At 40.8% G+C, this 26,666-nt stretch overlaps 2 protein-coding genes across 6 annotated transcripts; both read right to left on the reverse strand.

Annotated features, from left to right (window-relative positions):
* Positions 1-68: 68 nt before the first annotated feature.
* Positions 69-16,908, reverse strand: eya3 (EYA transcriptional coactivator and phosphatase 3). 5 transcript variants are annotated; one of them, XM_083783306.1, is made up of 19 exons: positions 16,778-16,908; positions 12,867-12,971; positions 12,571-12,620; positions 10,550-10,644; positions 10,363-10,443; positions 10,201-10,270; positions 9,890-9,999; positions 9,489-9,626; positions 9,175-9,260; positions 8,864-9,044; positions 7,870-8,039; positions 7,443-7,526; positions 7,242-7,331; positions 6,920-6,978; positions 6,486-6,604; positions 6,054-6,180; positions 4,796-4,917; positions 4,159-4,259; positions 69-3,455 (listed from the first exon to the last, which is right to left on the reverse strand). In XM_083783306.1, the coding sequence occupies exons 2-19, from the start codon at positions 12,897-12,899 to the stop codon at positions 3,375-3,377; spliced, it is 1,797 nt and encodes a 598-aa protein (XP_083639432.1). In that variant the 5' UTR covers positions 12,900-12,971; positions 16,778-16,908; the 3' UTR covers positions 69-3,374. The 5 variants fall into 5 exon arrangements, with proteins under 5 accessions (XP_083639432.1, XP_083639431.1, XP_083639430.1 ...); XM_083783305.1 differs by having other exon boundaries at positions 6,066-6,180; positions 6,486-6,643; XM_083783304.1 differs by having other exon boundaries at positions 6,486-6,643.
* A 1,111-nt stretch (positions 16,909-18,019) lies between these two features.
* On the reverse strand, positions 18,020-26,443 carry msto1 (misato mitochondrial distribution and morphology regulator 1). The gene is made up of 14 exons (XM_083769032.1): positions 26,257-26,443; positions 25,217-25,334; positions 24,225-24,297; positions 23,870-23,945; positions 23,526-23,577; positions 23,248-23,392; positions 22,769-22,883; positions 22,018-22,152; positions 21,250-21,402; positions 20,464-20,595; positions 20,061-20,245; positions 19,687-19,761; positions 19,445-19,560; positions 18,020-19,307 (listed from the first exon to the last, which is right to left on the reverse strand). Exons 1-14 carry the CDS (start codon positions 26,338-26,340, stop codon positions 19,051-19,053), a joined length of 1,716 nt encoding a protein of 571 aa, XP_083625158.1. The 5' UTR covers positions 26,341-26,443; the 3' UTR covers positions 18,020-19,050.
* Between the last annotated feature and the right edge of the window lie 223 nt (positions 26,444-26,666).

The following is a 26,666-nucleotide window of genomic DNA, read 5'->3' on the forward strand; positions in this document are numbered from 1 at the left end:
TTTATGGTTTTCTTTAATATATTAAATATTTATATTTATATTATAAGTAAATTATGCGTTGGTCAAGCCTTTTTCAAATGATTTATTTACATTGTCTTGTGTACACAGGAAAATCATGTTGGACCAAGTGTTCTGGTTCCGAACAGCAAGTGTGAGACATGATATCTAGTATTCCATAATCACTAAATATTTTGACAGCATTGAGAGGTTCATGTTGAGTCAAATACGACAATACTATATGCTCTCACAGCTCAGTGAAACGTGAGGAGAAAAACATTTAAAAGAAAATGAAATGGAAAAAATAAAACAGACATGACATTTTAAAAAATAAAGTTTTTGGCATTGAAAAAAAAGAAGAAGTTTAAAATCTAAAGCATAACCCCATAAATATTGCATGGTCAAATGTCCATTGCCATGGCATAGTTTACACTAAAGACTGACATGCAGACACAAAAGTATAACTAGTAAACATCAAATGCTAATAGAGGAAAAACAGGGAGGCAAAGCCCCATGATTATTTGAAAACGATGTAAAGATTGCATATAGTCTCTGAACTTTATAAAACGTAGGACAGCATCGACTTCGTCAAAGGACACAAATGATTCATTCAGAATTTCCCTTTGACTCATTTAGGTAGTACAACATTGAACTAAACAAAAATCAAACTTAGCATTAGATTGCCTGTGTATACACGGCATCATGAGGATATTGTGGACTTAATTTAACATACCACATTCAACAGACTGATTGTCTAAGCGAAACAAGCATTTCACAGCAAAAAAAAAGCCATTTCCTTTTCAAAAGGCAACAGGGGGTTCCATTTCAAAGCAGACAACTATGATTGCTGAGCAATGATTAACGTAATTAACATACTATAGCTGACAATAAGATTTGGCAGCACAAAGCATGAAGTAAAAAAAGAAAATGAAGTAAAATAACACTTCAGATAATAACATGATACTGACATAACGTTGATAATGTTAATGTATTTAACACATTTTTAAGTAGTTCCCTTAAAGATTATGTGTACAGATGAAGGTTAAAGGCACAATATAAATGTACAGTCACGCAAGAGAAAGGAGAACAAAAAATACACATTCTTAATGGTCAAGCTGCATGTTTGTACTGTAAATGCAAAATCCTCAGGCTCAGTATTGTTCAGTCAGTCTCACACAAACCAGGGATAGTTGACCCCCATCCAGCTTTCTTGACCAGTTACATCAGGTGAATCTAACCTCTTGAAATACAGTCACTGACCATTTGCACCAGCTAGAAATGTATTGCACAGTCATCCCTTGTGTTTACCAATGACATTTAATGACAAGGGCATAGGGTTTTTAAAAGTGACCGATGATGCCAGAATCTGTGTAAAATCCAGAGCTGTACGAGTTCCAGGTTACTTTGGGGTAGTAGCTGTCAAAGAACAACGAAGAGAATATCCCCAAGTGCCACTCTATTGCAAATTATAATTAACCAACTACTGCCTAATCCATAATTGATTGTGCAACAGGTCACACCGTGGAAAATAGCACATCTATGAGATTGTAGATCTGCCATTTTCAATGTGCGACACCGGTTCACAGCAAAGTATAAATAACTAAGGCATAATGGACCCTGCCATTATAAAGTTGTTCATGCGAGAGTGAGGTCTAGTAACTGACCGAATGGTGTTTTAAAAATGATTTGGATACAAGAACATTGGAAGGGGTTGGGTTAAAAAGAACATCATGCTGGGAAAAAAAAAGAATACATTTAACAGTATTTGAAATATCAGATCTAAATGTACCTACAAGTGGACTACAGGTATTTGTTTCATCCCAATGAATCACAAGATCATTGGTGGTGTTACAACAACATACCCAAATAGTATAAAACTAATGCGCTTTTGTGAATACTGTGATTATTTGTGATGCGAGAGATTTACGTAACATTTTGTTATCGTGGTCTATTCATATCTTCCTTATTCTAATGCTATTATCCAACAACTGTAACCCAACCCCAAGAAATAATCATTTTTTTATTAATACAATTTGTGTGCAATTGTGTGATTAATTTGCATCCTAACCCTTTGCTTAAGCCTTATTCAATAGAAGAAATGAAAGACACTTTCTCCATCATCCATACATAATACTCCTAGATTACCTTCAAAAAATTGTACCGTACCAGCTTTCAAAGTAACACCAGAGGATTTATACAGTTCAATGCTTTGGCTTGTCTAGTTATGTAGTTCGTAGACATATTTGACAACAGCCACTGATCCTCAACATCCATGCACTTCACAGCTGGTTCCTTCCAGTCCTCTGATCTAAAGCAGTGTTTCGCAAACGTTTTCATGGATCCCCAAATCCACCAAAAATGTTGTGTGACTCCCATAAGCAAAGATTTGTGTTCTTAAAACTATTTTCATAATTCATTGAGTGTGTGCAGATGAGCTATTTTTTAATAGCCAAAGCTATTCCCCCCCCCGCATTAAGGCCACAGCAGACTGTCGTTGCAACACAGTGGAGAGGTCAGGACAGCTGACTGGCTGATGGTCTGGTTTGGTCAGATCATGGGGTTGGGAGTCTCATGGTTAATAAGGAGAACATTATCAGTACCTTTAGTCAAGGAGTTGAACTAAACAAAAAAATATTGTTATGTGACTATGCTTAAAACAAGGAGAATCACTGATCTCAGCTCAGTAACTTAAAGGCAACATTGTACATCACTGCTTTCAAGCTTGGGAATGAGTGCAAACGAAACTAGGGGAAAAAAGGATTTTCGAGTTGTGACATTTCCTTCACTAAGGACTGTGAAGAAGAAAAGCGAAATAAAAAATAATAACGACAAAAACCAAAGAGTACAGAATGATCACCAGTCAGTTCCTTTGGTTGATTCTATTCTGACATCAACAGAGAGAAACCAGATGGACAATGACAGCTTCTGGGACCTTGAGCTACACACATGTACTTATTAAAAATAAAAAAGGGCACACAGAAAGATGAGGGAGAATGCAGACATAAAGGTGGGTTGTCTTTCCTTCCATGCCCCAGTCAGTGCCAGTTTTCAGCCTTAAAGAGGTTAGCTGCCGTAGAGGTGGGAGATTTCTGGGCATGAAAAGCTAATATAAACTGTACATCCAGTCTGCTTCCCACAATCACTACCGACCCAAAATGTCCCCATCAGTACATTACCATCACGTCACTGGGTATTCTTAAGAGGTCACCAGAGAGAGCAGGGATACGCTTGTGATGCGTGTGTGTGTGACTGTGATTGCAGGGCTTTGTAGGGGATTCTGAAGACCTACTGTTACTCCACAAGCCAGTAGAGATAACTAAAATGTTATTTTCCCTTTTAGTGTGTTGGTGTCCAGCCACCCCAATCTCCCTACTCCTTTACAAGAAATCCAGTTCCAGGGCTTGGTGTAGGGAAACCAGATCCCCATGGGTGGAGATCCGCCAGAAAGGCATATTGTGCTGTTAAGAAAAACCCAATATATTCAGCATGGAGTATTTTCCCAAAACAGACAAATTATTGTGAGCTAATACAGAGACAAATGAGGCAAGCCATCTATGCGTCTGGGTCCCAAATGGTGAAAATGACACACAGATATGTCCCTGTTTTTCCATGTACAGTCCCAGTTCCCGCCATTATTGGGAATTACGTAAGTATTTTAGATATATGTATATTTTAACAAATGTGAAAGTATTATTACAGAAATTGAAGTTAGAGACACCTATTACTCTGATCATGATTTAGTATTAATATCACTATAGTCCAAGCTTAAATACATTTAAAGCAATTGACAATTTAATAACATATTTTTTCAGTTTATATACGTTTTTTCGGACATCGATGATTGATTTGTCTTTGAGAAACTAAAAAGGGATCCAGAATAATTCTAAATCGATAAAACTGTATTTCTTTTATAGATAGAAACTTGAACCATACTTCATAATACTACTTTTTTACATGCATAAAGTAGGTAGGTAGCAAATAGCTAAACCTAATAATTAAACATTTCAAACGTTCCTTCACAGAGAAGCTGAGATTTGACAGTTTGTAGCGGTCGACAGTACTTGCTCGCTCTGCTTGCGCACTGGCCTACTAGTGTGCAACAAGCAAGTAGGCACTCGACAGAGTGCAGTTGTAGTTAAGACTTGTTTTTTGTTTTCTTACCTGTTTTGCTGCAAATTCCTCATCTCGTCCGTCTCCTATCACCACATAGGTCACTTTCTTCCCAAAGCGAGAGACGATCCGCTCAAAGCAGCTTTCTTTCCCTATTTGAATGAGATCAACAGGCAGAAATTGGACCTTCTCTGAAACAGCCAATTCCAAACGGATGTGTAGATTAAAAAACAATCGTTGTCATGTCTTACAGTCGAGGCACGGTAAAGCCACATTTACACGATAACGATCAGAACAGAAAACAACATTGTGCTGTTACGTTCTCACTTTTTATTCTGCGTTTACACAGAATTTCCAAAGTGATTGGATTTGAAACGCTGTAGTGTGCATGCCAGGTGGCTAGGTGAGACGCGCTGCCACACAGACCAGTCACACATGCCTAGAACCTACTTCCTTATCATAAGCTGTTAATTTACACCAATGTAATAGCCTAGGTTTGCCGTTTCCCCTGTATTGCATTTTACAGGAGATTCAAGGCGGAGAGTTTTCAAAGATTTCCACTCTGGAAGAGGGTTTCACTTTGTTGTGGTTTCAACACCTGAAAATGCAGTTGCCGTCTAAACAGCTCCTAAGACATGACAAGGATTCATATTTTGATCCATTTGTTTTGTTTGTGTGTCAAATCTACCTATCTTGGTGGCGCTGTATATGTTCTCGATGGGGAAGACTTCTCCCAGGCCATAGAGTAGCACCTTGGCCAGGGCTGGAACCAGCTGAGTGGTAGTCACCAGGACATTCATACACTTGCCCCTGTCAGCAGTCAGAAAATAAAAGGAATTTAGTTGGTGTTGTGACTGACAACCACACACACACACACACACACACACAAACACACTGAGTCGGTCGGTGTGACATTGGTGTGTGAATGCGGGAAGTGAGGATGCTGGCGTCGACTGTGCCACTTCACCACCCAATGTATGAATGAATGGACCAATGTAAAGCACTTGGAAAAGTGCTATCAAAATGCAATCCATTATTATTAAAGTAATATGTATATTATTCAGTGGTGCTGGATTGATAAACAACATGGGGGGGATGAAGATGACTTAACCCATTTAGGCCTGACTTCAAAATAAATAAATAAATATTCTAAATGCTCCAGTTTTCTGAAATAAATATTTTAACGATTTTTCAAAAATAGCAGACCTACAAGCTTGTAGTGCGCCACTCGGTGGCGTGCTATGAGCTTGTAGATCTGCTATTTTTCAATAGCTAAAGCATAACATAATGCTAACACCAAAGTGGGGTTCCCGCCCCAAAATGGGTTAAAGGAAAATGAAGATGACTACATAGAAGACATGAAATATTTGTTTATGAAATAGAGCGACATGAAATATTTGTTTATAAAATAGAGCTCGAGAGAGAAGCTACTTCAGTAGTGCAGAGTTAAAATGAGATAGAGCTTTTGCAACCGCTAGGAGTGTGGAGTTGTAAAGTTACCTTGAATTATTTGCTCAGCTGAAGCATTCGTTTCTAATTCTAAACATTAATTGCGTAATGTTGTCACTTTGCAATGGCGTGTGTAAATGTCCTACATGGGTGAGATCGCTGCTTAACTTAAACGCTTAAAATGATTTGGAAAAATTACTTGCTTTGGCTCATTCATTTTCAACTACTATCGGTCCTCTCCGTTTATACGTAGCTGCTGCACGATGGAGTCGTTTCTATGCAAAGTGGGTACTTCTCTTCTATTGTTCTGTAGAAGACAGCTCTGTTTCATCTGGTGGTGTTGTGGCATTCAGTGTGAAATTCACAGTCAGGGACAGAGCAGACAGCACGTGTTCAAAGGGGCCAATAAACAAATTGTGTGTCGTTACAATGGGGGTAGCTAGACTGATTCATGTGTGTCAATAAATTAAATAATGACACATGTGCTAATAACCCACCCCTGTGCTGACCTGGACTGGATGAGCAGCAGGGATTTGAGTGCTGTGCTGAGCCAGGTGTCTGTCACGTTCTCTATTTCTGACTGTAGCCGCAGGAGAAGTTCCCTCTTCATAGGACTCAACAGACCTGGGGATCAGCGAGCATTTAGAATATCAGCCAGCAGATGGCACAGGAGGACAGCCTAAATACATCAACAACTGAAGCATTAATTAACATCAGAGATGGTGGGTAATTAAGAATAAAAGTTGCTGCATTTAGGGATTATACTACTGTTTGGCAAATTAGTCAACATTTCAGAGTCCAGCCTAAGGTGTTTCCAGAAAGCATCACTCAACTCAAGTGAAAATTAGTCAACATTTCAGAGTCCAGCCTAAGGTGTTTCCAGAAAGCATCACTCAACTCAAGTGATCCAAATGATGAAGCAATCTCACCTCCGACATTCCCTTTGTATCCATTGTAGATCTCTTTTAGCCGCCGGTAGCGAAAGGCCAATTTGCGCATCCACTCCACACCTCCCTGTACTCCTGTTGTGGCAGTTTGCCCTCCACCGCTGGGGCCATTGAAGCCATCCGCCAAGAAGTTATAATTACTAAGGAGGGTTAACAATGTGGAAACAGGTTTGTGTGTAAAATTTGAAAAATAAATCATGATAAAGCATAAGTTTGTTTAATCACTTAAGCCCTAGCTGACAGTTTTTACATCAACACCAAATGTCTTGGCCAAAAATAACAGCTCACAATGCGAACATAGGACATCTACAAGCACAGTGCTTGTAGATCTGATCTTTTCACAGAATGTTTGCCAAATAGAGACGATATGGTTTATGTGATTAGCCTGGCAGAGTAATGACAAAAGAGGCCCTTACCTCAGGTCCTGTCCATTGTCATCAGAGGCCACATCCTCCACATGGACCTGATCGCACTCCTTGGGAGGAAAAAACATTTTTTATATAATGTTTATGTAATATATTTACACACATCGGTTTGTTCATTAACAGGGGTTTCCCCGTCTCTCAAGGACTTTGTCAGGTGGCTTGGCAATTTCATCCAATCAAGAGAGAGTACCCTTTTATCAGCTACAATTTTATAGCGTTACTTCCAGTTTAAATATTGTTTGCTTATTTATTCGTGTCATCATCAGTTATTCCTTTTTTGCAGTATTCTGAAGCAGGGTACAACTCACTGTACCTCTAAGTCATTGAAGAACAAGTGGGTGTCTGCAAGCTCAAAGATCAATTCTTCCATTTGCAAGCCCAAATTCAGTACAGTGGCTGGATCCTGGGCAAATAAAAAACAACATACATTAACAACTTCACATAAATGGCACCCACGTTTGACATTTTATGGCGTTATGATGGAGATAAAGAATTAGTCATGGTAGGTACAAACCTTGCCAAACTTTTGAGCAAAGGAACCAGTAAGCAGTGAGTGGAAAATAATGATGGTCTCATCCAGATCCCATAGAAATATCCGCTACAAAATGGAAGTAAATAAAAACTTAATTTCATGTGCAATGATTTGTTTGTTGCATTTTCCTTCCATACTATTATTTGATTCCATCGATTATTATAGACAAAAGTAAAACACAGCTAAAAATCATATTAAGCTACCAATCAGTCCTGATAATAGATATAAACACACATTTGCACTTGGCCAACATTGACCCACTTATCCAGGTAAGTTTGGGAACGTACTATGTAGTAATGCTAAAACAAAGTCTAAGAAATAAAGCTATTAATGAGAAAATGGTACAGTTTTATGTACAATATGTAGCCAAAGGCAGTGATGTCTTTGCCATTACAGATAACACAATTACCTCCAGGTCACTGTCTGTAGCTGGGGAACTATCCGACTTCTTGACCTTGCCCTTGGCTTTTCCAACAGAGTTCCTGCCTGTAGCCTCATCCTGGTCTCTGGCACCAGTGGGAAGGGCTACACCCGTGGGCAGGGCGACGCCTGTTGGGAGGTTCTCATGCGGAGGCACATCTACGGTTGAAATTAACATGTTGGCTATTAATCCTGGACTTTTTTTTTTTTTTTTAAGATACGCACTTGAAAAAACAAACCTGATACTAAATAAAGTAAATAAAGTCAATACAAGGCTTTAAGATGGGGTGCCGTGATCACCACCATCAGGTACTATGATTATACTAGGAAGGTTTCTTTCAAAAAGTGTACAGGAAGTGTTAAAATTATGTTTTTATGTGGCCACACCCACCAGTTCATTAAGTATATGGTTTTCACCGTAGCACCACCCACGTGAACTTAAGCCTCGTCCACTGCCGTGTGTTGTTGCAACCGTAGGTCGCAGTTTACGCTGAAAACCTGCATTTACGCCTCGTGATATCACGCCTCCATATATGGCCGCCCCTCGTGACATCACGCCTCCATATATGGTCACGCCTCATGACATCACGCCTCCATCTCCATATATGGAGCTGACCTGTCCCTCCCCACCCGTACTTCAGCTTCGATGTCTCCCTTTTGACTGATACCTGTCCATTCAAACTCTAGACAACCTGCCCCAAAGTTATTAGGGCAGCTGCGCCCGGAAGCCGCTGCCACCCTTAGATCTCCATATATGGAGCAGACCTGTTCTGACATTCCATATGTTGATCTGACCTCATCAAACCCTGTACACTTAAGACATGCTCCATATATGGCCAGACCTCATCAAACCCTATACACTCAAGAGGCGCTAAAAGAAATCATGCCACTCCATCTTTTAGAATATGTCGACCAACATGTCACATGCCATCATAAACGAGGAAGATGTCTTGCATGCGAGAAATAAGCACAATGCCAAGTACCTGTAGTGTTAGGGAGACTGGCTGAGGCTGTGTTCTCTGATTTGACTGCTGGATACCCAGCCACTCCCACACTGGCACCATGGCCATCACTATTGGGCAGACCAGCGGGTGCATAGCTGGGAGGAGGCGCATAGTACTGAGGGAACTGATTCTGTCCTAGAGAGTTATAGTTGCTAAATTCCTACAAATGGAAAGAAAGAAAAACATATATGGGGAGGGGGGGGGGGTAAAACGATGAGCAGAGGGACAAAGAATGATTTATTTATTTCACTGAATAAAATCCAGCCGTCTCTGATTTTGAGGACACTTGCCTGGTGTGCCACAGTGGCTGAGCCAGTGGTGGCAGCCGTAGCCGACGGGATGTTGGTGTATACACTGGACGTTGTGAAACTAGAACCTGGAGACAGAAAACAAAACATTAAAGCGACAGATGCTTCCGGATGAAAACAATTATATACGCCAATTACGCATGCAGCTTGACACCAGGACATTTGAAGTGGCTTAACGAAAGAGGAAGAGAGCTGTGCCCCTGCAGAACCAGCAGTCCATTTGGGTCACTGTCCGGTTAAAGTATGTGGAAAGCACACAGCTAGATATTGTGAGACAGGGTGAGGATGCCGCTTGCCTTGGCTGGGGTATGAGTAGTGGAGTTGGCCTGTCTGGGTTGAGGTATATGCGGAGCTGAAGCTGAGAAACCCAGGCTGGCCAACAGAGGGCGCCTCAGGCAACCCTGTCTCTGTCTTTATGCCAGGCCACATAGCACCTGAAGATGAACAGAGCAACAGAAGCAGAAAAAGAAAAAGAAAATGGGAACAAAGGGAAGGAGCAGAGAGTGAAAGTAAGTTAGATGTAGGCAACAGGTTGTCTTTGTGTGCATGTGTGTTTGTCAGAAAAAAATTAAAGCCTTTCGATTAACAGCGCCAAAGCATGTTGAAGCCTAATAAAGCAAAGTCAGAGGCGCAGTGCTGGTTTTAGTGAGCATACAATGTTAAGCAGGACTGTGAGGGAAGAAAGGGGGGAACAAACCAAACGGTGGAAGGCCATAGGTCTGGCCCGTTTGAGGGAAGGCAGAGTACACGGTGGATTGGACCAGAGGAGGGAAAGCCACCTGGCTGGTATAGGCTGTCACAGCTGGGCTGAAATAACGAGAGAGAGAATAAAGGACCTGTCAGGTTAACTGCAGCTAAGTTTATGTCATCAATGCAGGAGTACAGGTAATTCCGTTCAGAGGTGCACAGTGCACACGCACGCGGTGCACACAGTTCTAACAGCTGTGTAAAATTGGGATAGCAACCAAAATTAAATACATTTATATCACATTTGTGCAAAATACTCACTTGCTTCCTTGGTACATCTGTGAGGTATATTCAGAGGCAGCCGTTGCATCTGGCTCTTTGCAGGTCACAACTTCAATGAAATAACAACACATGATAGTTCAAAGAAGAGGTTCATTTTATCACAGTATTGTTTTGTAAACGAATGCCCAGTTCTCTTCATACCAGAATGTGTGTAGGAGTTCATGGTGTCACCACATGCTTGAGGCACTGCCTCTCTCTCTGGCCCGGCTTGCTGTTGCTGCTCTGTAAATCATGAGCAAACTGTCAACATCCTCATGAAGGGAAGGGCTCTATTAAAGTCAAGTCAAAGTCATACGACGAAGGAGACTTCCCACATTTGTCCACTTACCTCCATCCAGGGGGCCAGAAGACAAGGCAGAGTAAGAACTGTCCTGCTCTGCTGAGCCAAGGAGGACAGGTGGACTCCCATCTTCACCTAAACCACTTTAAACAAGAACAAATTACAAATGTCATGTGTGTGATTGGGATACCAGATTGTAATTTTATGCATGAAACCTTTCCAACGCACTTTTATTTGTAAATCTGTGTATATAAAATATGTATCCTCTATCGAATCTCTAATTAATTACACCAACAAAGCAGGCACAGCCTTGCGGATGTAATAGCTGGTGAGTCAATGAGACAGCGAGCAAATGTACAGTACATTCACAATCAGCACAAACACAGTTAAGGTCCTTACAGACGGATGCAATTTTATGCGGTCTTTCCACCATTTCCCCCAAAAAACACATCAGTCTGTAAGGACCTTGTGTGTGACCCAGCAGAGTGGACACAGCAAAAACAAAGATGCTGTAAGAAATTGAATATTAATCAATACTGAACAACTACATGATTTATTTATCGGCTACAACTAGACGCACAATATTGAAATTATGACCGATATCCAATCCCTGATTATTTGCAGCTGAGGGTCATATCGTCCGATACCGATTCCAATATATGACATTATTAAATTATATTAATATTGAACTCACTGCTGAATCATTTTCATTATTAATTTTACTGGTAAAAGTAGATGGTAAGACCCCCTTCCCCTCACTAACAGCTGACGCTCTTAAAGAGACTGGCTGCTGTGCAAGTACAAAGCCACTGCATTATTATTGTGTTATCAATATCAGTAGTCCTGATCGGTAGTCCTGATTATACCGATGTCATTTTTTCATGGCCAATTTTGATAAGCTACCAATTATATTGTGCATCTCTAGCTACAAGTTTGAAAAGTTTGTTTATAAACAAGCTGTGGCAGACGGGCAGTCTGTTCCTACTAGGCCTGTTCCCAGCAGCGGCCAGCGATAGCCACCTAGTGTGTCCGCTCTGAGGAGCGATGATTATACACCCGCACAGAGCAGGGGGACATTTGCAAGCATATCATTGGCTGTGAATCGGCCCAATCATCACGAGAATCCAGTGACATCTGAATGTCGGACCCAGTCAAAAACAAGATCAAGACATTGAAAAATAAAAATCACACCTGTGTAAAATGAGGGGCACTCTTGTCATCATCGTACATCAATTTATGTTATTATTATAAAAATAATTGCGGGGATTCCCCCCTAGACATTCCCCCCCTGGGGTCATGTTCAAGCTATGCCCATGGGCTAGCGCTAGCGCCCTTTAAAAATACATACTTGTGTGAAGTGAGCGGCGCTCTTATCATCATACATCATCACATTGCGGGCCGGTCAATCACTTTTCTGTTTCACTTTTTAAGCCCTCAGCCAATCAAATCATCACTATCGGGTACACACAAACACACTATTGTGTATATAAATGTCCATGGTGTAATGCAGGAGAACTTTAATCCCTGGATAAAGTAATTACAAGGGTCTGGATAATCATTAAAGGACTAAGACGTAAAAACACAATCCAGATATGACTATCCATCTATTGCCTAGCTCAGATAAACCAGAAAGATGATGAAACAATACATGTAGACACTTTCAAACTGACGACAATAACAGTTACAGTAATCCACCAACTCACATGTACTTTGGGTCTGTTACTCTACTCTACTAAATGAGAAAGCTTTGTTTGTTTAGCCTGTTTAGTCAAGTACTTACCATTGTGATGAGATCAATTATACTGTGAGAAATAATCTCTTGAGCTTGTCTTTCCATGAACCTTTCCATTGTTGACTAGCATACTAAATTGGTTGATTATAGCTAACTCAGTTAGTCTATTACAAGATAAAATTAACAAACTAACAGCCGGACGGATGTGTACAAGGGTTTTGTCCAACTTGAGAGCATTTGGATGAAAAGGTAAGGATGCGGGCAATAAAAAAGGGGTAGAACTGACAAATACAACATTGTTGTGCCTGAGGGCTTGTTTCATGCACAGAAGACTGACCTTGGCTCTTTCTTCTGTGAAACAGTCAACTCAAGCCTGGCCTTCTTTACCTGCAAAAAATAAAGACATTCACATACTTAAAAAAGGAATCATAGTGTAGGATAATATTGACAATGCTCAGTCACTTGTTGTTGTGTTAAATGTTCTTAACTAAAAACTTTCAAGATTTTAGCATTTTATAAAATATTATAAACATCAATATATCAACATCAGTCATCGTTGGTCTCACTCTCCAAAATCAGGATCAGATCCATCAGGCAGGCTCTAATGACAGGAATTGAACTGAGTGCACTCACCGGCATCTCGGTCAGCTCTTGCGAGTCCTCCATCTCTGCAGCAGAGCGACCTGACACGTCTGCACGTTTAGCCTACTCTTTGTATCTGGGAAGGTTTTCTGGACCCTGATCCACACAAATCAAAAACACATACGAGTTGGACAGTGACTCACTGCTTTATGTAGTCTTTGTGACCTGCTAGTACACCACACCCCTCCCCTTCATCCTCAATTCCCCATACACTAGCATCAATAAGTGTATCCGCTTGGGCACTTCCTGTTATCACATGCCGGTGGGTGATCAGTGGCGAGACAGCAAATGGGGCACGTGTGGCACTGACATTGCGCCCCCTACCAGTACGAACCACCACTAGTGTGATTACTGTTGGATTAAGGCAGCGTAGCCTCCTTACATGACCTAACCTAAATGCAGAGAATTATATTCTCCTGCATTAGGTGTTCCAAGTACAAGCTCTTGTATCAATAAGTACTCTGGGGGATAAGATCTAACGTCATTCATGCCTCTGCTGGCCTTTTACTGACAACGGAAAAGATAGGTATAACATTTATATAACTGCCATAATGCGAGAAAACCCTGAAAATAGGTCAGACACGACATTCAAAAGCATCCTAATGTCAAGCACTTGTTAATGGTTCGTTCACACGTGCCATCAACAGCATCCCACATTTTCAAAGCAGATGTCAGCTTATGCAAGTTCTATATTAATGATCCCAAAAGCACGTTGACATTCAGAGGAAAATAAGGCCACCTTGTCCTTTCCAATTAGCCTCTATAATTACTATAGTTAGATCTTATATAAAGCAATTATTCTCCAAAACAGTAAGCACTCTCAGACAATACATTTAATAATCCTACTATTTCAAATGAACACAATTAACGCATTTTAATGGCATGATAATTGGGACATTTGAGACGCTTGTTGTGAGAATCTCACAAAATAAACGCTCCTGGTGTGTAAGGACCTTATTACAACTATTGCCCAGTGGCATAGCAGGATCTGTGCAGTCATTACACTGGGGCCTGTGCCCCCTGCCTGCAGACTGCAGTATGATGGGTGAAGAACGGGTCCTTTGCGAGTGAATACGTTCCGAAGTTTAAAGAAGTTAACAACTAATATTGAACTACATTCTCCTGCTGCAATTTGCTATAATAACCTAAAAAACACAAAGCCAACACACTGTTTTTTGGTAAAATAGTCAGATAACAAAAAGTATGTTTATTCTACATAAGCTATACAATCTATACAGACTTAAAAATGACTACCGTAAATTAATTAAAAAAACGTTATATGCATACATTGATGATTGCTAATGTTGTCTAATGTCAAGTCTCTAATTCATCATGCGACGACCGCCGACGGTGTCTGTCAGTGCGCATTTATAAACGGTATACTTTACTGCGCATGTACCTACTACCTACTGTGTTTTCGTTTGAAGGTAACGGCCAACAATGTAGTGTTTTAAACGTCTATGGTTTTAAAATCGTTTTTAATCATATGCGTGATATTTGTGAGGTCCACATGTGCAATCTGTGTGTGATTCAAAATAGTGTACACTCTGGGGTGGGGTGGCTGGGGGACCATCACAATCCCAAATACTAAATAAATGGAGCCCGCTGTTAACCATGCTATGCCACAGGCTTTACACACTCTACCAAGCAAAGCCCCAGAACCAATGATAACTGATTTAGCATAGGTTTGGTGAGTATTTTGGCGGTCTAGAAAATCATATGTACATATGAGGTAGCCTTTTCTGCAAAGAAAAGATAACCCGACTATATTGCACCACTTTGTTATAATGCTTGGTGCCATGGCTGCCTGGTTGAATTCCTTAACTTTTTTTATTTACCTTATTACAACATTTTAAAGGCTGAATTTAGAGTGCAAGGCTAGCAGTCGGACTCTGTCTTGGTTATTCATAGTGGGACAGCTATTAATCCAGTTCTAAAATTACCCTGGAAGAGGCAGGATCGCAATTTATATGTCCAAACTGGCACGGGAGATAGTGGTGTACAAAAATGAATTAGGCCTGGCTAAACCACTAAAGCAGGAGCCTCAAGCATTCATTACATTTAACATCACTGGCATTGTTTTTGTTTTCCACTATTTTTTTTATCCCACATTTTTGCAACCCTTTTTCACCCAGTGTCAATTATCTAATATAATCCTGGGAGCTACACTTCCTCTTCCAACCTGACGGGGCTGACCTCATGCTTCCTTCTATGCATGATGAGTCCAAGCCGCTTCTTTTCACCTGACAGGGGGGAGTTTCCCCGGCCGGACGTAGCACGTGGAAGGAACACGTTATTCCGACCAGTTCCTTTCCCCTCCATCAGGTGCCCCGGCTGGCCAGGGGGAGGTAGTTTAGACTAGAGACCAGGATTACACTGCATGTTTTTTGTGAGGGTACCTGCCCTAGGGGACACGGGGAGAACATGCAAACTCCACACATCACTGACATTGTTATCATGTGCATAGACATGTCATCATATTACTGCAATTGTTGCACAACTTTGCCTGCTGTATATGTAGTGCAGTTACTGCATGCACAATATTGCATTAATCACATTTTTACGAAACCTCCTCATTGAGTGGTTAGCTTGTATGTTGTCTCTAGTCTACTCTTAGACCTAGCTAGTCGGGAATGTATTGCTAGACAATGTTGCTACTGCCTAGGCCCTATAGAGAAGAAGGGGGGCACATGAAAATACAGTACAATGCAAGCCTACAAGGTCTGCTAAGAGGATTTAAAACCCAAGAAAGCCAATTGGCTTGTTTCCATTGGGGTCCTTCATAATAAATCCATCAGAACAATTCATCCAGAGTCCAGACCAGTACAGTATTGTGTTGGTGACAGACACTAGTAGATAAACTTAAAACTTCTTCACTCAACCTCACACTAATAAGGCCTCGCTTATGATTCTGTAGGTGTAGGTAAAGCATACTTCTGAGACTCTTGTAAACAAGTGTAGTGCTTTGTTGGCAGTTGCCTTTTTAATTTAATAAAGGCGTTCCTCATTTTTTTACTTTGTGTGCAACAGTTTTTGTAGAGTTGTGCTTTAAATATACTGTAATTCTGCAAACTGTTAATACATACTTCAATCAATCAAACCGAAGAACAGAAATTACACTAGTGCATTGCAGTCGGAGTCCGTGTTTGTATTCATATATTAATATACCGACAACACGTGCGGGCTGCATTTGAACACACTGCATTGAGCTACCCCGACCACCTTGTGTGTGTGTGTGTAACTGTAAACAACTGCAATGCTTCTACCTGGCCCACCTCGTTTGTAAATCATGCTGAAGCTGAACGCAGCCAAGGACGGTATACCGTATCGTCTGAAGGTGAGCTACAACAACTCTATAGACAGACTACTTCCTGGAATGCTATGTGCACATTGTGCAGCTAGCCATGATATTGCAAGCCTGGGTATTCTCCTGAATCTGAGACGGGACCACATCACTAGCCAACATACATACATAAGTCAAGACAGAGACCAAACGGAGTATAATAATAGGATTAATAGGCTCGAGGACGGGAAATTATTAATGTGTTCCAGAAAACACAGCAAGCTAACGTTAGCCTAATAGCCAGGGACGGTAACGTTACCTATCTCGCGTTTCAAATGATATAAAAGAAAGCCCTTATATTTATTATCCTGGCATGTACAGGGCTTTTACACGGCAAACTTCCACGCGTTTACTGTCTGCAGCCAACGCATCACTGTAAATGATCAAATGATGAACGAACAATTGAACCATATAGACTGTTTTTTTTAGGCTCCAGATAATAGTCGGGACCGGTTTAAGCAGGGATCGAGTGAAATGGCCCCACATTCACTGCAGCACTAACTAACTACAGCCTACACTCTATCGTAAATGCATGCATTTATGAATTGCAAAAGCTTACCATTGAGGAGGTGAATGTGCTATATTTAAACGTTTAAATTAAACGTCTTCACTTGAATATTCCACACTGTTAAGCTTTGTCTGTTGTTAGGGACCACTATTTTGCAGGAAGTTTTGATGCTCACGCAACTGCGCAAACGCAAAACGTCCATTCATGCGAATCCCTCCTTTCCTTTCGTTAGTCACTCAGTAGCATAACAAAAAATCTATTATATTAATTTATAATAAATTAAGACATGGATGTCGACTAGGATTATTGTATTAAATTATTATTGGCCTATTATGCGATTATAATTCTCTAAATCAGTCAGGTCAAAAATATGATCATGTATTAAGCTATTGTTTTAATGTTCTTACGAATTTAAATATAAGTTCAACTAATGCATGTCATTTTAATTTAATTTTTTCTTAATTATTCATTTCTTGGTAAGGAATTTATTCCCAGATTGAAACATTTTCTGATAATTAACTCTCAGGATAGGAACAAATACTCACTTTTAGGCCAATGCTTCCCTCTAGTGGTGACTCGGAGAACTGACACCCTCAATCTCTTGATAGCTTGTATTGATGTCAGGCTGATTAATAGGGCTGCCTACACATACATACATTTAGGAAGTATGACAAAACTATTATAAAAGTCAAATTTAAATTCCTCAAACATATCCAGTTTCAATTTAGATTGTAGGAAATGTTGCAGATTTATTATGGGATCTAAACTAAATATGACACTGTAGTGTGCACTTTATGGTATTATCTTGCAGAGGTGCAACAAGACAGTCGACAAAAGGCATTTAAAACATACATTGTGATACTGACCATGACACATCACTGACATGTTTTCTTACGTACGCCACTACCTCGGTATGATGACAATAAATTCGGATTATTAGGGATGCACCGAATATCCGGCCACCGAAACTATTCGGCAGAAGAGTGGCAAAAGAACATATTCAGTATTCAGTTCGGTTTATTTTAGAACTGAAACCAAATAGTCAAAGAACTGGGGTTACCTTAACCTACCATTTTGTTGTGACGTGATCAAAACGCAGCTTCAAGCACGCCGCACACACATGCCTGTACGTAGCAACAAAGGTACGGCGATGACAGCAATGGTACAAAAACGGGTACGGTAATTGTAATCATATTCGGCCAACTGTTTCCTATATTCAGTATTTGGTTTCCCATTCGGTGCATCCCTTCCCTACTGACCATGATAGGGAAGCACCATAGAATGGTAAATGGTGCATTACATTTACCCATTCAGTTGTTAATGAATAATGTTGTAATCTTGTTCCCGGTGGGTGAATCTTTATTTTTAGGCTTTGTAAGGCGAGGAGCATGGAGGCAGCCTGCCTCCCTCCCCACGCTCTCATGGAGCATCTGAATGAGTGAGTCCTGACTACTCTTCCAACAAACCTTTAAAAAAAAAAAGTTTCAAATTGCATGGCATCAGATCTTCTATAAATTGTCAGCACATCCCATCTCTCAGATTGGTTGTCACAAGCCCTGAAAACTGCAGTCATCAAGCCACACAAATATAATCTATTCTATACATATGTACCTGATGAACAACACAACCTACAACCTCCTGTTGGAAGATAATTCAGTAAAATAATTGGAAAAAGATGTCTTTCAACAAACTTCTTGGCACTAAACAACAGCTTTGATGTTTTCCAGTCAGGATTTCCACCACATCACTGCACTGAGACTCCTAATAAAGATATTGTAATGATAATAATGTAATGATGATACGTATAAAACACATTTAATTACACATTAAGAAACATAACAGTTCCTTGTGCACTGTAAAATAAAAGTACTGAAAACTAAAGTATTAAGTTACTGTAAAGTAAGTACTGTAAGTAATTGAACTAGAGTGTAAAAATGGAAATGACATTTTCACACTGTGGGGGGAAAAAAGGATAACAGGATTTACTGTGTGCTAATGTTTTTTCTTTTTTTTTTCCATTTTACATCTTAACAAGACAGGCTTCTTTCTTCTGGTTAATGTGCTACAATCTATGAACCGTTTCAAATCATTCAATAGCTGTGTGTAATGTAGTCCTTGTCCTCATTCAAACCAGAAGTACAGCTCTTTCTTCTCACTATGCATGCAAGGTGCGTGTGTTGATCGGCAGGGTGAATACACAGCTGTTGGGCTGACATATATATAGCAGTCAGTGGACATCAGTCTATCCACATGACTATGTACGATTGTACGTAGTGCATGGAACTCTTCTAAACGCACTAACGCAGACTCTCACAATGTCATTTTCAGTCATCATCCTCAGAAGAAGACGAGCATGCCACTCCACCACTGTCGTCCCGGTAACATCGGGCCAGGAGACGCAGCTCCTCCAGAGCCTCCATGTAGTCAGCCATTTCTGGTCCATGTGAGAAGAAGCTGGGGGACCTACGGCCAATGTCAAGAGCGCTGACATCGCGATGCATATCTGACAGCCATTGGCCGATCGCGGGGCTTGACTGGAGGGAGGTCAGGATAGGCATGGAAGAGACTACTGGTGCTGAAGCTGCACACAATGAAGAAAGAAACAGAAGTTCAAGAAAGGAGGGCAAAATCACAGAGGCTCCATTTGAAAGAAATTAACCAGAATCAGTTTTTATATATATAAAAAAGCCATAATGATTGAAATGACTGTATACTCACAGCCAGGGGGAGGGGACTGACTCTGTAATAAGCCCTGCACACCAAGCCCTTTCCCACAGCATATGTGTGGGAAAGGAGGTGTCAGTTTGCTGGGGGCTGAAACCAGTTGCAATGCCCTGTACAGCAAAGGATGGAGACAAAAACCGTCACTCAGTAGTTACATATAAACAATAGTTATTATCTATAGTTACAGTATATTTAATATACATCTGGGTGTGTGTGTGTGAGTGTGAGAGACTCACAGATCTGTGGTAGGATAGAAGGATCTGATGTAGTCTTCAAGGACATCGTCCCCACGGGTTCCTGGTTCCAGAGACCTATAGTATGGATCGTAGTTTTAGTTGTTTTTTCATCAAGTATTACAATAGCAGTGATGCAAATAGCCTGCATCCTGCACCCTTAGACTCACTAAATTGAGAAAGGACGCAATTATTCATGTCATGTCACCCTCCGGGGGTCCTGGGATGCAATACTGTACTGTAGGCTACTTGAATGTCATTGAAGTAGGACTCATAAAATGTCCCTGGGACCCATCTAAAAGACAACCCCTGGGTTTCAGGACCAAACATTGAAAACCTATTTACATCACTGCAATAGTCACATGGAAGATGCAGACCTGACCAGGCTCTGTCCCTCCAAGCCCTTGAGTGTCACCATCTGGCTGTAACATCGGCCATCACCAAGTTCCGGGCAAGCTGATAAGGGTTTCCATGGCAGTGCATCAGCACATGATGACAAGGCATCAAAGAGACAGCTGTCTTGCATCATGGGAAAGGGAACGGCACCATACGCAGCCACCACCTGAAATTAACCACAAGCTAAAAGCCTCTTGCATGGTATGTAGGAAATATTGTTGCTTTTGCTGTTGTGTTTATATGACCATATAGGATTGTCCTTTCATAGAGGAAAATCACATATGATGACCCTAAAACCTTAAGTTCAGTGGTGCTTGGACAGGTAAGCCACATTATAAAACAACATAGAAAAACTATTGTGTTCATATGAGAGCATGAAGTTACCTTTCTCCCGGACAAGGTCAGCGCCTCTGCCACTTGCCACATGGGGACACTGTTGTTCCTCAGCCTGTAGGATGCAGTAAGGGCATCCAGACCTAGAGCCAGGATAGAGCTGCTGTGGTACCACAGTGAGGGCTGGCACAAAGGAAATATAAATCTCTATTACTAGACATAGATCAATTGTCTTGGGATTGAGAATGCATTGTAGGCCCAGGCCGTAGCGTAACGGTCTGGGCACCGGACTGGTGATCCAGTCGCGGTGTGCCGCGGGTTCGACTCCCGGACCCGACACGGCCTTTACCGCATGTCATCCCCCCATCTCTCTCCCGTTTCCTGTCAGCCTACTTTCTATCCCTTAAAAAATCAATAAAGGCGTAAGCCGCAAAACAAATATCTAAAAAAAAAAAAAAAGAGAATGCATTGTATTCCTGCCTGGGGCCGAGTAGGTTCTGTTGGCCAGAAATACCTGGTGCCGACCCCTCCGAAGTCACTGATTTGACTTGGGCCGAGTAGGTTTTTGTGCAGAGTGCCGACCATTCTTGTATTCCTAGGGGAGATAGCATGAAAACTCATAGTCGCTCATTACTCTTCCCTGGTGAAACTCCTCATTGTCAGGTGAAAAGAAGCAGTTGGTAATTCCATGTGAGGAAAGTATTAATACACATCCTCCTCAGACCCAACACTGAGGGGGCTGGCCATGTCAGTGCAGTACACACAGGGAATTGGCAGGGACTAAATTGAGGCAAAAATCTGATTAATAAATAAATAAAAGCGATAAGTGAGACTCACATCGTAGTTTAGATGAGGAAAGGCCACGGGATAGGTGGGTCGTCTGCCCAGCCCACCCCTCAAAGTCATAGGGCAGAAGAAAGAACTGTTCCTGGCAAGATGCACTGTCCCCAATGCACAGTTTACCATGTGGTAGAGGTCCTTCATGGGAGTCTGAACCAGAGAAGCAATAGCATTACAAAACAAGCTTTGTGTATGTTGTAATAGTATAAAAAATAGTGGTGCTTTTAGGAAGAAAAAAAGAGATAAAGGAACTATAAACTATCTCAGAGTTAAAGGACCACTTCACCACTTTTCAACCCATCTTCATATAATAGGTCCTCACTAATAATCATGAAAAAAATTGCTACTCTGTCTGTGTCTCATAGGAGGGCTGTGGGCAGTTCAGAAACCGTCTTCCAGTGACATCATCGATGGAGAATACAAGCTAATATAAACTGCAGGCTTTCTATTTCTGAAAAGTTGCAATGCGAAAATGGAAGCCATCGTTCTCACGATAATGAAAATCTAAACATTTTTGTAAAAACAATCTGCCTAATGATGATGTCACTGGAAGACGGTTTCTGAACTGCCCACAGCCCTCCTATAATACACAGACTGAGTAGGAAAATAATCGTGCCATTTTATCATGATTATTAGTGAGGACCTATTATATGAAGATAGGTTGAAAAGTGGTCCTTTAAATGACAGGGTTAGACAATGAACAAAACTTGTAATCTTAGAGTTTTGCAGATAGCTAGCTACCATAGAACATTTCTCATTACTCACCGAGTCTGGGTGGCTGACAGGTGCCAACCCCCATGTTAGGATGCCTCTCCCACCATAGGAGTCCTGCAGCATTTCTGTGACCTTTGACCCCAGGCCGGAAAAACCATCGGCCAAGTCACACAGCACCTGGAACCCCTGAGAGAAACAAGGGATGCAGGAAGAAAGAAGGAAGAATATAATATGAGAACTTTCACGATATGTTCTTGTCTTTGTTCAACATCACTGGATGCACTTGAAATAAACAAGATAAAGTAGTAATTGGATGTATCAAGTTCCTCTATAATCTTCAGTGCAATAATGCGAATAATAATAAATTAGAACATGCATATGATCAAATCTGATATTAATGCACTACTAGAGTAGCTTTATTTTGAAAGGGGTTTATTTAATTTTTTAGGGTTAGGAGGATTAGGGATTTTTCAAAAGTTGGTGGAAAAACGTAATATATTTTTATTACATTTATCTTGTTTCCATGAGTTAAGAACCGAGTTCCTAACTTGTGGGAGGCCAGGTAGGTGGAGGGACATTGTAAGTTGAGAGTGTGTACAATGACATTATTTAAAATTAGTATAATAACACTGCTGCTACGGATCTTAAAACATTATTAAACAAGACTCTTAAGATTCCTGAACTTTTCCAGACTGTTCTTGAGTCGAGTGAGCCTTTCCCTTGAAGTGAGTACTATTTAAAATAGTACTCACTTCAGACTCACTAAAACAGTTAGTAGAGTTTAACTGTGTATTGTAGCTACCTGTAGATGATCACATTCCTCTACAAAGAAGTGCAGTCTGTCATCCAGCTCTTCCAACACCGATCCCTGGAGCAGTGCCTCTCCCTGGCCAAACGCTTCCAGACGTTGACTCTCCCTGGACATCCACACACATACATCCACACTTTGAGCTGTTGTTGAGACTCTGACATGCATTTTAGACATGCATATACTGTATGATCAAGGGTTGGATTGGGGTTAAATCCCTGCAACATTCTAGCGTCATGTCCAGGGGCCGGGGGTGTACTTGTACATCAAGATGCCTCACACTACAGAAACAGGAGATAGGCTCCTACCCTATAGGCATTGTGGCTCTGCAACTTCGGCAAGGATTACTTATTTATATTATGGAACTGAATATAATGAACTATGGTGCACCAGATAACTCCATAACATAATCTGGACATCCCAAATAGTCCCACAATCCCTTCTCCAAGAACTGTATAAGCGCTGCCGCTCACCCATCGTGGTTGTACTGGTGGATGACAGAGATGGTGCGAGGGTGCAGGTGGATCCTAAGGAAGTCAGACCATACCCTCACACTGCCCTCCAGCCTATAGGTGTTCTGCAACCGCTCCAGATGGTCGTTCACAGTGGCCACGCTCACTGCGGTTGACAACAGTAGTTTCATGAATTATCTCAGGTTACTTTTAATTACACACAAGGAGGGAACCTTAAACTATATATATTTGAGAGAAAATAGATTATTTGGGGTTCTGAGATTGGAGTGTTCCAATACCTGAGCACTGAGGGTGAGACTGGGAGGCAAAATCTGCAAATATCTCCCCCTTCTGAAAACATAGAGGGATGTTAGAATAAGATAACTGCATGAGAATGTTTTCATGATTCAAGTTCTAGACACATGAAAGATACAAGTGGATGGAAAAACAAAGCCCTGCCCTTTAATCTCAGGACTTTTCAGTGATGGAATGATCAATAAACAAACTAAATATAATTATTTATGTCGATGTCACAGAACCACTTTTCTTCATTTTCAAAAGACATTTTACAAGCATTGTGTCATAAGATCAAATAAAAAAAAAGTGTAATGCACAGGATTTCCATCTCATTAGAAATACTCACATCTAGTTTGTCCAGGTCTTGGAGGAAGGGGTTCTTTGTTGGGGGGGTCTCTTTGTGCGTCGTAATGTTTCCCTCCCTGACAAGAGGAGCACATATTCACATTGAATACAAATAATACAACTAATAACTTGTTATGCAAAGATTGTTAGACCAAAATTAGAAGAAAAAAAATGTAATGGGAGAATATTCAATATATTTGAAATTGTCAAAGGGTTTAAGATTTAACATTTGTGAAATGTGGTTTACAAATGATATCACATGGGACAGGAGAACATCTTATCAAATGTATTGTCATTTATACTATATTTAGTTATTGGTACCCTCTAAGCAGCCAAATAATACCAATAACACATACCATGTGAAAGCAATATTGCCATCTTTGTCAGTTTCATACAGACTTCCCTGTTGCCTTAGAGTCGAAAGACTACCTGTTACAGAGGAACAGAGTGAGAGAGGTATGAAGAAGAGGGATTTTATCTTAACAAGTGTAACGAGCCAGGACCAGAAATCATGATGCAAAGAACTTGCCACCTGCACATTTTTTGACCATGCTAAAACATTTTACACTGTGCCTGAGTGTGATGAAACTACAACCTGTCAGCTGACATAATGTTGGGGCAATATTTACCTTGAATAAAACAAAACAAAATAAATAATTAAAGGAGGAACATTTAGACTCTGACTTGGCTTAAAGATTCTCCAAATGGCAGTGGTAATATCTCCAGTCATGTTTACACATAGACTAGCAGAAGTGTTGATTCCTGTGCTTGAACACATGAAACATAAAATATTTGTTGCAGTAGTTTGTCTGGTAAAGGATAGAAACACACTTAACAACCATGGCATATCATTTCGGCATGTGACACATTGGATGTTACAATAGACTAACAACAATGCAACAAAGTAACAGAGAGATAATTATATACAATCATTATCATAGCAAATAGCACAAAGGACTGACGCAGACCCTCCAGCCTCAGGCTGGTAGAAGAACACAATACGTCCTTCCCATCACTCACTCGCTCTTCAATGTGGAGGGTGTGGGAGTGGTATCTCTGTACAAACACCATCACCAAATCCTCCCGTAACCCCAACAACAGAACCCCACAAACCTGTTTAGGCTTATTGTGTCCGCAGCCTTCATGTGACACCCCCACCCCACAGTAGGCTATCGCAAAGAAGAGGACACTGGCCATTACAGACTGATAGAACATCTGCAGTGCAGCATCCTGTAACACACACCTAAGGATCAAGCCTGCTTTGGCCCTTATTACTGTAGAACTTTGGTCTGGGCCAACATATCATACATACAGTGCATGCGTGGCATTGCGTGCATGGTCAACTTACCTTTGAGATCCATGGCAATTAGACGAGGGGTGTAAGTGACATGACCCCCCGGAGTCTGTCCCTCACGAAACACAACGTCATTGTGGACCTCGTCGGGGCTATTTGACGAAGAAGCATCCTGAAGACAACAAGAAGGGAGAGAGGCTGAGGTGAGTGGAAGACTCGACACATTCAATATTACCAGAGGTGATAGTGTAATCATGGAAAATTTGAAATGTTAGCTAGGTTTTGTTCTAAAAAACAATGGATCATACTTAATGAAACGTTGAACACCAAGGCAAGTTAAAGGTTTTGTGATAAATGACCAGTAGCTTACCAAGAAAATGCATAATCATAAGCTAACTCAAGGGGATCAAAAGGAATGTTTAAATATCTTGCTTTAATATGGGACATAACTCAGACACTCAGAGGCACTAGCCTAGTAGGCAGGTATTCATTGGAATACCAAATCAGTGATTAAATTAATAATGCAATTCAACACAGGATCACCACATAGCTGCAACTGCAAGCTAGGCTATCCATATGGGTATGGTATGGATACCATCTGATTCGCTGGTATGGTACGAACTATGAACTATGACATAAATAAATGTCAAGGTCTCGACTTGATATACTGCTTTGTCAATTGATTTGTCAGTGTATGAAAAACTGACTTTGAATCCCATACACATTACACACTGAATGCATCCTTCACATACATCTCTTCCAGAGAGAACAAACAATAGTTAGTTTACTACAAATCCTACGAGTTGAAATAAAGTTTCTGTACTTATGTAATATGTATGCATTGCATATCTACGGTATGCATGTATGCAGAAACATTAGACAGTATGGTCATTGTCTGTCTAGCAGCTAACTAAAGCTAAGGCTATACTGTCCTTCCTGTTAGCTTCTGTTCATAATATAGTGTATACTATACATTAATTTTCAATACTAGCTATTATCAGACATGAACACAAGTTTTGAACTTGGTTAAATTATACATAGATGACTTACCGTTATAGTTCAGTTAGCTAACGCTAACAAGCATAAACACTAACCTGTAAATTCCACCAGTGTGTTCCCACAAAGTTTGAATAGTGTCCCAATTGAAGGGTAACGACTTCTCTGCAAGGGCTACTCATCGTGACGGTTATTAGCGATCAAAAACAATTTGTAAATTTCTGGAACATTTTGGAAATAATGTCGACAACACTGTTTTCACTCTGTCTACCTAATATTAAAGTGCGTACCTACTACCTAACATCATAGCTTACAACAATCACGACCATTGGTTGGGTTGACGTGCCTACAGAAATGCCATTGGCTGATCCTAAATCGCTGTGTGGTAGTTCGGTTTCACTGCGCCATTGGCCTCACATGTGGCGCACGCGGATCCGATTGGCTAGAGTTTATATCCCATAGCCAAGAGAGGCACGACAAGGGCTGTGGTAGGCCTAGTTGGTTGTTA

Source organism: Protomyctophum parallelum (genome assembly GCF_964188405.1).
Source record: "Protomyctophum parallelum genome assembly, chromosome: 1".
Taxonomy (NCBI): domain Eukaryota; kingdom Metazoa; phylum Chordata; class Actinopteri; order Myctophiformes; family Myctophidae; genus Protomyctophum; species Protomyctophum parallelum.